Below are 10,815 nucleotides of genomic sequence, written 5' to 3' on the forward strand. Positions count from 1 at the left end.
ATAAATTCCATGAATATAGTAACCAAAATTATCTTGCTAACTGCACAGCACAAAGAACCATAGTAGAAATGTAGTATAGGATGCAACCTATTGACAATTCTCAGGAAGCAACAACACAAAACAAAATATACCAAAAAAACAAAAGAAACAAATTACCAGGTGGACTTTACTAAGAGTACTTTGACCAAACCTTTGCCCCAACTCTTTTCTTCTTACAACAAATGAAAATGGGAGTGGCATATTAAAAAAATAAGATTGATCCTTTCTGTCATCCATAACACAACACACATGACTATACTTCCAGAGATTGCTGGAATCAGGAGAGGGGGTTCTCACCACACAGTGGTGACTCACCTGTGAGATCATGTGATTATTCAAGGGTGGCTGTTGCTGAGGTGTGGGTGGGAGAGCAGGAAGTTGCTGCTGCTGCTGTTGCTGTTGTTGCTGGGCAGTACAAGGGAGAAGGCCTCGGACAGACTGGGGTGAGGTGACCTGGTTGCATACTTCTGGGGCACCTAGTGCCATACCTAAGGGAAAGAGGAAGACAGACCCAGAGTTGGAAACAATCCTTTCCTTTGAGAGGCACAGGATCTTATGATGGAAGATGGATATCTATACAACTATTACAATTTGATAAGGATAAGGGGATACCACACCAAAGTTGTACCACACTAAAGATGAGGAAGAAATAATTCATGGGAGGATCAGGAAAAATTTAAAGAGAAGACAGGAGAGTTTTTTGTGGTTTGGTTTTTTTTTTTGTCTTTTTGGGACAGAGTATCACTATGCAGTTAAGACTAGCCTTGAGCTCACTTTATAGTCCGGGCTGGTCTCAAACTCACAAGGATCCTCTTGCCTCAGCCTCCCAAGTGTGGGGACTGGCATGAGCCACCATACCCAGCCTAGGAGAGATGGGTTTCAAGGATGGTTAGAAGCTTTTCAGACAGAGAGAAAGCAAAGCTAATATCATATTCAAGAAGTGGATGGATGGCTGGAGAAGGCTGGATATTGGAAACAAGATTTTAACAACAAACTAGTCAGGAAGTTATGTTGTAGTAAGTACTTTAGACTTCATGAATGTGCCTTCCCAGTGACTGACCACTGAAGAAGTAGCCATAGCAACATCCCTCTGGCCTGTTGGTAACTACCAATTAATTACAAACAGCTACACTCTAAGAGCTCCCTCTGTTCTAGAACCCCTCTTTAGAATCTCGAGAGATACAATGAAAGTAGCTATCATTTTCATTTTATATAATCTGAACATAGAAGGGGGTCTTGAGCTCACTACTACTTTGTTCAGAAATGACATAAAAACCCCCAATCAGATTTTTCAAAAAATGAGGACAGAAGGTTTGAGAAAAAAATCAGAGAATAGCTAGATATGGTGGCACATGCCTGTAGTCCCAGCACTCAGAAGGCTGAGGTAAGAGGATTACTGTGAGTTTGAGGCCAGTCTGAGATACATAGTGAGACCCTGTCTCAAAAAGACAAAAACAAACAAACCAAAAAAATCAAAGAGGGACTAGATCCAAGAATGGATAATAGATCTAAGAAGTTAAATTTTACTTCTAGCTATTTTAAGTTTCCAGGAAACTATACTGGGACAAATGTTTGTTAAAAGTAAGTATCAGTGACTCTTTGTAAAAGGCAAGCAAAAAGGGAAGTGTATGACATGAAAGGAAAAGAAGCTACAGTACCTGGCCTAGAAAGCCTTCCTGAACTGCCACCTTTACTGCTGCCAATGCTGTCGCCTCGGGTGAGGATAGAGATTCCACTGAAGCTGCTGGCTTTAGTGACAGGGGGTCGCATACTTCGGACAGAGCCATCTGAGTCTGTACTGCTCCAAGGCCGGGGCTCCAAGGATTTGAGTTCGCTGTCTGTGCTGCTCTGGCGGCTGCTTGAGGTGCGGCTCAGCCCTTCTCGGTTTCCCCTGCAGAGACCATAGTGGTCAGAGCACCCCCCACCCACCACTGCAGCAGAAGGGCTAGGAGAGAGATCTTTTCTGTTCTCTCAGGATGAAAAAGGGGTGAGGATCATGGGGGAGGACAGATACTGACTTCTTGTTAGTTGGCTGTCCAACTACAACTTGATGGGAGCAGACAGAACAAGATCCAGTACGGTAACAAAGAGCACAGAGGCACATCTGAAAAACAGTTCACTGGCAGCTAACTCAATACATTCATTGAACCAGGGGTAGATGGAAAACCACACACACGATGCTGAGATTGGCTGTGGTCTTTTCCCCACCCTCTGTGGGGATCCCACACATGCAGGTAATAGTGGGGCAGAGAAAGGCAGCAGCTCCTTTTGGGAGTTCTTAAAAACAAAAGGCCTCCCAGAAGTTACTATTGCTAGAAGGCATAGTAGCCAATGACATGAATAAATCCCACAAAAGATCTTCCACATAACATGCATCTAAGTCAGCAAAGTACTGCTTTGGTCACTTATCCAGGCCTGGAAGAAGAGTATAGTGGACAGTCTGGTAATATGGAATTGAGTCCACCTGCTTTGTGGAAGCTCCACGCTGGTACCTGGGAACAACTGGCTCTAGAGTCTCTAAGGGCTAAAGTCCTCAGCAATATCAAGTAAATACACCCTTGGGATTCAAGAGTGGTAACAGGCAGGGGCTGACTTGGCCTAACTGTCTCTGTGTAGTAAGTCCCTGATTTATGAACATTCAAGTTGTGAACTTTCACAGGGTTATTGGGTAAAAATAATTCAAACAATTCTCACAGGAATCCTTCTTAAATTGGGGACTTACTGTATGGATAACCCCACTGTACTAGAAAAGACACAAAATTACTGAGAAAAGGAGTTTTTTTTTTTTTGGTGGAACCTGGGATTGAACTCAGGCCCTTGCGCTTGCCAGGGAAGCGCTTATTCTACTGAGCCATCTCCCCGGCCCCCCGAAAAGGAGTTCTTTTATCTTGTTATGGAACATCACAGCTATCCTGATAAAAGTCACTGTATTAAAAACAATAGCATGCATCAAGATAGAAAGGGCAGCCAGGGGGGGAAGCTCAAGGTTATAATCCCAGCATTCCGGAGGAAGACAGGCAGAAGGATTGTTGTGAGTTCAGGCCAGTCTGGGCTAAAAAGTGAGCTCAAGGCCAGCCTGAACTGCATAGTGAGATTCTGTCACACACACACACACACACACACACACACACACACACACACACACACAAAAGATAGGCAAGGTTGGCCCAAAAACCTTGCCTCATTGAGCTCTTAATGATTCTCTGTAAGAAACCAGAAATTTTCCTTATATATTCCCACCCTATTAACTACTGAACTAAGGAAACCAAGTGGTAACAATTATAAAGATTTTGGTATTTATTTTGGTCTTACGAGACAGGATCTTACTACACTGTCCTAGCTGGCATTGAACTCACTATGTAGCCCAGGTTGGGTTCAAACTCACTATGATCCTCTTGCATCAGCCACCATGCCCAGCTTAACAGTTACAAAGATTTTGGTATGTATACAGGGAACAATTATGCAAAAATCATAGCAGCTTGGACTCTCTATTTTTTGCCAAAAACAAACAGAAAACCGTATCCCAAATAATTACCTTAACTCGAAAGACTCTAAACTCAAAGCCATTCTAATAAAGGATTTTGTTGTTGTTGGGTTGTTTTTTTTGAGATAAATTGTTCCTACATCCTATCAAGCAATCCTCGGTGGCCTTCAACTCACAGTAATCTCGCCTCACTCTCCTATAGTGCTGGGATTATAGGAATGTGTTACCATGACTGGCAATAACAATTTTTTTTAAGAGAGTAAATTTTTTTTTTTTTTTTTTGTGGAACCAGAGATTAAACTCAGGCCTTATGCCTGCCAGGGAAGTGCTTATTCCATTGAGCCATCTCCCCAGCATCAAGAAAGTAAATTTTTTTTTAAATCTTTTTTTTTTTTTTTTTTAAATGAGAAGACATACTTCAGAGGCAGTGTAGGAAAAACTGGCAAAATACATGCAGGCCAGGGTCACTTTTTCAATTTTTATTAACCAAGCCAATCATGAAGAGCTAAGAGCATGCTGGCACAGCTGGTTAGGAACACTGTAATTCTTCTCTGCCATCCCAAGGACATGTGTAAAGAATATCAGTGCTTCTCTCTGTATAAATGGAACAGGGGATTGCAAAGTATTCCTGTTTCCCCAAAACCATAACCTTTTCTCTTGGAATACCAACAGCACAATGGGAAACAAGAAATAAATCAGGGATTTCCCAGGAACAGAACCAGGGCCAAAAGGAGAGTCAACAGCTCTGTCTAAAAGTTAAATCAGTCTACTGACAGGATGCAATAAAAATGTTATATCTGGGTGAAGAAGGTATCTCACTGGTAATGGGTGAGGGCTATTGATTCGAAATTAAGCTTTGAATTTTTCAAGACAAACCAATGGTCTTTTCCACCAAAACCAAACACTTTACAGTGATCCTGTCATGTATTTTCTCTTGTTATCAGAGGAAGACAATGAACAAGGCAATTTTAAACCAAACACCTTGGGAAGCTTTGGCCAAAATGGCAGCACTTCAGTACTCATCTAGTTTCTTCAAGGCAGAGATGGCCAAAACAAACAAACAAACAACAACAACAACAAAAAGATAGAGATGGCCAGATGCTCAAAATGTGGATTGTCTGATGATATTCTGGGTCAGGGCACTGCTTGAGAGTTCTAATTTAAGGTGAATTTTATCAGGAAAGACATCAGTTTTTCTTTCTCTACAAATAAACTTCTCAGTCATGTGTGGTTCATTTCACTAAAAATATGACAATTAGGGGAAGCCACCCAGATGCAATCCTGAGCACTACATTGGGTTGCATATAAGTTAAAGGTAGGGATTAAGGATAAAGAGCATTCATATCTCATATTCTTATAAAATCAGAGCTTAGTTTTGTTTTTTTGTTTTTCAAAACTTAGTTTTTATAAGTATCTTTAAACAATCCAGTTAGTTGGATCTGAGGAGTGGCGAGGGAGGTCTGTGGAAGAAGTAGCAATAAACAGCTGTAAGCCTTACTGTAGCTTATTTATCAACAGAGTAGAATCTTCCAAAGGGAAGGTATCATAGTTATTTCCCATATGGTGGTGGAATGTGGTGTACCAGTGTTTCACAAACATAAACTGGAACAGAAAGGTATAAAGCATTAAGAAAAGACCAGCCTCTAGACTAGTACCAAATCAGGGTAGAAATTACCCCCTTAAGAGTTCATGATGTTACATTTTAGATGATGTAGTTCTTTAATAAAATTTCAGTTTGAAAAGTAGTAGCTTAAAAGAGCTGGACAGGTGAGGTGATCTGTACCTGCTCACTGGATTCTTCAAGGTATTATCTGCATGGTTTGATGTAGACTGATGCTCCACTAGCAGTGAATGTGAATTAGGGCTCTAAATAGAACACTACTTAGAAAGGAGTGATGCTTGTTGAAAGCCAGTGTGGGGGGCCGGGGAGATGGCTTAGTAGAATAAGTGCTTCCCTGGAAAGCATAAGGGCCTGAGTTCAATCCCTGGTTCCGCAAAAAAAAAAAAAAAAAAAGAAAAGAAAAGAAAGCCAGTGTGGTGCCCTGGACAAAGAATCAGCCTCCAGTTTTACTAACAGCTGTGTAGTGAACTTAGGCTAGTTATTTATCTCTGCTTTTACTTTCCTACATGTAAATCAGCTGAACAAATCAGGATATTGAGAGAACTGAATTAGATAAAGTATACTCTGGTAACTATAGAGTATCATGCAGAAGTGTGTTTAAAATTCCCTCTTTTACAACTGTTTAGGCTTTCTGGGATGAAGGATGACCCTGAAGTGTAGAACCAAGGACCATAAATCAATCAATCTAAAAAAAAAATTAAAAAAAAAATAAATCAATCTATCTGTCCATCCGTCTGTCTGTGTTTGTCTGTCTGTCCGTCTTTTCTTTCTTTCTTTCTTTCTTTCTTTCTTTCTTTCTTTCTTTCTTTCTTTCTTTCTATGTGGGGATTTTATGCAATTTTGCTACTACTAACAATGCAAAGTATTCTCTGTCTGGGGTTTTCAGATAGACCTCAGGATGTGACAGTCTGGGAAAACAGAATTCAGAAAGATGGAAATCTTCTACTGAAAGAATTAGAAATCTCATTACCCCAACTTTTACACAGTTTCACAAGCTTTACAAAGTACAGTATGGAAGGAACAACTCAAGTATTAGGAATGTCAGCACCTGTCTGGCAAGTGCAAGGACTTGAGTTCAATTCCCAGTACACATACACACAAGGAAGTATTAGGAATGGTATCTCTAACTAGTCAGATAGTTCCTATCAAGCCTAGGATTAAAGAACTGAAAAATCCCAATGGGAAAAGTTAGTCTCTAATAATAGTGTTAAACACTCAAGGTCTTTATACTCTTTAGTTTCCCTGTTGGTTAACTGGTAAGAATATAAAATGAGTCGGTGCCAGCACAGGGAGTAAAGTACTCTCACATCCACCCTGTACTGTTCCTTTGAGATGGGAATGAGAGACTGAAACAAAGGGGAGATGCTTATGATTCATTTCTTTGTGGGAAAATAGAGGTTATTAAGCACCGGGGAATTTAAAATAATAAGTAGCAAGTTTTTGGCAACATTAAAGGTTAAGTAATGGACAATCATAAAAAGGACATGCTCTAAGTCCATTCTCAAGCAGATGGTTCCTTTAGCTACTTTCTGTAGCCATCTTACATATTACATTGTCTCAAAAATAAAACTACACAGTGGAATAAGTGCTTGCCTGGCAAGCACAAGGTCCTGAGTTCAATTCCTGGTACCACCAATAAATAAATAAATAAAATTACACAGAGGGGTTCATATGTGTATGTATGTTATTTTTTCCCAAAGATACAAAGCATTCATTGTGCTGGGTGAGGAATAAGTTTTCCACATCTTCACAGAATCTCAGAAAAAGAAGCCAGAAGATACTCATAAATACAGGGCTGAATGTTTTTTAAAAATGCCCCAATTCCAGCAAACTTCTGGAAGGTACAGTATCTATCCCAGACAAACCTATTTGGTTCTCTTCACTACCTATTTATTTTATTTATTTATTTAAAAAATTATTTATCCATCTATCCATTTATGTGTGTGTGGCCAGCTCAGCCCACCAGGGGGCGGGGCTGGCTGACATGTGGTGCTGGGGGATCGAACTTGCCAAGCTTGTTCCAAGTAGGTGCTTTAGACCACTGAGCCATCTCACTAGCCCCTTCACTACCTATTTCTAACTCAAAGTGTAATCAGCAAGAATAAAATTAAAGTAACTGAGCAAGAGTCATTTTTTTTTTAAAGTGGGGAAAAATATTCAGTGTTGCAAAACTCACAAATATAACTGTTTCACAAGCAGCCATGCATGGAGCAAACCCACTCTGCTGAGATCACAGTGAAACAAAATAAAATTAAAAATAAAAAGGAGATAATAGATCACACAAAGGTACCTAAAAATCTGCCTTCTCTTGTGAGAGCTAGAAGAAAAGGTTTCTTTGGAGAGTCTGTTGGTTAACATCAAAAAAAAAAAAAGAAAAAAGAAAAAAAAAAGCATCATTATAGGGTTATAGTAACCTCACTGACAAAGCTCAATGAGAAGCAGGGAACATGCTAAGCGGTACTAACCTGATGTCATTTAGATATCCGTTCTGGCCAGTCTAGGTGAGGGGGAGAAAATGGAAAATAACTTATAAGAAAACAGCATGGCATAACAGAAAAGGAAGTTTGTGATGCTACCCAAGGTCCTCTAACCAGAATTCACCCCACCAACAGGGAGAAGGAACAGGGACAAGATAACCCACACCCAAACACCCAATCTGAGTTCTCATCTTTAATGGGAAATAACATTCAGCATTTTTAGCCTTCCCACAGAGTGTTTAAAAAAGAGACAAAAAGAGGAATATGGAAAGGAGGAAGAGAAAAGTTATTGACTTATTATTTCCTCATTAATTCTTAGTTTATTAATTTATTTTAGGAATAAGCTGAGCTTTGTAATTGATATACATGGTCTTAAAGGGTGTGTTCAAAGGAGAGAAAAAGGGAGACTCAGGAGAAAGAAACTTAAGTTTTCAGAAACAAACTTCAATGGCTATTCCCTTTCTGTCCTCTGCACTGGCCAAAATGAAGGATATTGTGACCTGAGACCCAAGGTGGGTGGAGATTGGGGAAGCAAGTATTTTTCAGAGCTCCCCCCAAATGAGAAAATTAAGCCTAAAATATTCTCACTGGGAATCATTTACTGACAAAGCTACTGAGCTGAATAAAGTGAGCATTTAGTGGACTCCCAAGCCTTAGAAAACGTACCAAAGGTGTCCAACTGCTGGGCAGAGTGGGTTCCACACAGAGCAGAACCTATTTGGGCAGACAGACAACTCAGGCTCCAGAGAAGCCTGCTGTAGCAGCATTTCCATCCGAACACCCTTCTTACCACTTCCTTTCTTTTTGGTCTGCTTCCTGCTCCCCACCCCCACCCTAATCTACAACTCTACCCTTAATCATTCCCAATGACTGGCCAGGCTCCTCTCCACATGAACTCTTTGGAGCATAGTAGGCTTTGGCCATTTATCCTTGTCTAGATCTTCTAAGATTCCTGAAGCCTCTACCATGACAAGAGCTAGGAAGTGCTGAAATGAAAGTGCTAAATCCATAAGGATTTAACAAAGAATATATATATATCAGTAAAGGCTTGAGAGACTAGAAATCAGGAGGAAAAAAGGAAAGAAGAACTAAATTTGTCCTTGTTATGACTGAAGGTAGAAATACTCTATTGTTGCTGAAACCAAGTCTCAATATCCTATTGTAAGTGGCCTGTAATTGTAGAACATCTGTGGCTTTGCTAAGGGCTAGCACAGTAGAGTGGTCATTTCCCATGTGTCAGCAAAGCAGAGGAGTATATCAAAAGTAGTTAGCTAGACTATGTTGTCACTGGGACTTCTTAATCTGAAAAGGCCAGAACAAAGCAAGCTATCGAGAGGCAGTTTATATTTGGGATAAGAACATGGACTCTGGAGCCAGACCATCTAAATTGAAACACAGCTCTTTTGACATCTAGTAATATGATGCTATGTAGTTACTTAACTTCCTGTGCCTGTTTCTCATTTATAAAGTGGGAAAATAGTGTAACTCACTTCATAGGCCTACTGTGAAGATTACATGAATTAACCTATACAAAGGACTAAGAACAATGCCTGAAAGATAATAAGCACTACATAAGTGTTTGCTGTTACTATCCACCAACAAGCTTTGTCCAAAATTAAGGGCCATTACTGACCACAACCATACACAAATGACAACTCTCCTCTTATTCTACCCAATAGGTTTTTGCAGGTAAAGGTAGAGAATTCTCTCTAAGCTATGATGGGATGGTTTGGAGGACAGATTTTTCTGAACTAGAATGGAAGTCTATAAAATAGAAGATAAGAATACTGTTTTTCTTTGGACTTTTGGCCAGAAAGCTTGCAGTATATCAGTCCCCAGTGAGGATCCATAGAGGCACTTGTTTTTCTTGAGACAATGGAACAAGTACACAAGAATCCAGTTTTGGTTTTAATGAAAAATGAGAGTAGAGGAATGGGAGGAGAGTAGTCTCCACCTGTATGTACTGATTTAAACTTTCTTTGTTGCTAATTTGACTGTGAGATGGAGATGTTTATCTCTTTTTTTAAAATTTATTTGTGTGTGTGTGTGTGTGTGTGTGTGTGGCCAGCTCAGCCCACTAGGGGGCGGGGCTGGCTGGCATGTGGTGTTGGGGGATTGAACCACGGTCCCTATGCTTTGCTAAGCTTGTTCTAAGTAGGTGCTTTAGACCACTGAGCCATCTCACCAGCCCCGAAGATGTTTATCTCTTGAACCCACACTCCTACTAAACTTCTCTTCAACTGGTAATCAAAGGTACTCAGATACAGACGTATCAACTATATTTAAAATAGTCCGTCAGTAAGAATAAAGTTGCTAAACTAAATTCATTTAGCCCTTTGGATCATGAAGCCAGTCTTGTTCTAGGAAGCAAAGTAAGAAATACAGGAAGGAGACTTCCCATTAGGTAGTGACTAGAGGGAACTAGGAACACCCTCTGCTTGTGTGGAATGTGGAGCTCACAGAGGATGCATATTAGAACAGGACTAGCATGTCCTAAAAATGAAGGCAGGCAAACAAGATGAATATAAGGCCTGTATGGACACCAAGTCTTCCAGTTAGAAGCAAAGATGCCTAAAATGGATAGTGGGAGTGTAAGAGAGTAAGTGTGAGAAGGGTTTGACAGGCAAGATTCAGGGCCCTTCCATCAGCCCTGCTAATAAAACCATTTCTGTTTTTAGTCTAATCATATTTACCAAATTCAGCCACTCCAAGTTTTAGTTCTCATACAGCAGAATATATTATAAGTAACAAAAATAAAACTGTATCTTCCCAATAGCCCACATTTAATTTTAGAGACCAAATCTGGGACTGGCTGGATGCTGGCTAAAAAAAAAAGAAAACAAGCAAAAAGAAAGAAATTTTAAAAAAGAAAGAAAGGAAACCCCCAATAACATTTATGGAGAGTTCATTCCATTCACAGTTCCAAAGATTTAGAGCTAAAAGCTATGGGCTGACAACTCTCAGAAGCTACACTTACCTCTCGGGCAAATATTCTCTCTCGGACCCTTTGATATTCCTCCTCTCTCTCTTCTATTGACTTGCTCCTCCTTCCATCCTGCAATGGAACTCTGATCTAGATCGATGAGCAGAATTAAGCTAGTTAAGTTCTCCTCGTACTGCAAGCTCACTGCACACCAGCAAGGAAGAGAAACCGGGAAAGTTTATAGTTGCCATCAAAAAAAAAAAAAAAAAAA

The 10,815-nt window shown here is 40.1% G+C and overlaps 1 protein-coding gene across 18 annotated transcripts in view; it reads right to left on the reverse strand.

Annotated features, from left to right (window-relative positions):
* The window catches only part of R3hdm2 (R3H domain containing 2), a 204,790-nt gene that overhangs the window by 29,525 nt on the left and 164,450 nt on the right, over positions 1 to 10,815 (reverse strand). For 12 of the 18 annotated variants that reach the window (XM_023707308.1, XM_023707312.1, XM_023707316.1 and 9 more), the window contains 5 exons: positions 10,599 to 10,694; positions 7,610 to 7,641; positions 7,435 to 7,488; positions 1,698 to 1,930; positions 355 to 527 (listed from right to left, as the gene is read on the reverse strand). In XM_023707308.1, coding sequence (XP_023563076.1) covers positions 355 to 527; positions 1,698 to 1,930; positions 7,435 to 7,488; positions 7,610 to 7,641; positions 10,599 to 10,694 — 588 coding nt within the window. The remainder of the gene's footprint in view (positions 1 to 354; positions 528 to 1,697; positions 1,931 to 7,434; positions 7,489 to 7,609; positions 7,642 to 10,598; positions 10,695 to 10,815) is intronic. The other 6 variants (XM_023707315.1, XM_023707319.1, XM_023707318.1 and 3 more) reach the window with 3 other exon arrangements.

This window comes from Octodon degus, unplaced genomic scaffold, assembly GCF_000260255.1.
Source record: "Octodon degus isolate 3935 unplaced genomic scaffold, OctDeg1.0 scaffold00286, whole genome shotgun sequence".
Classification (NCBI taxonomy): Eukaryota; Metazoa; Chordata; class Mammalia; order Rodentia; family Octodontidae; genus Octodon; species Octodon degus.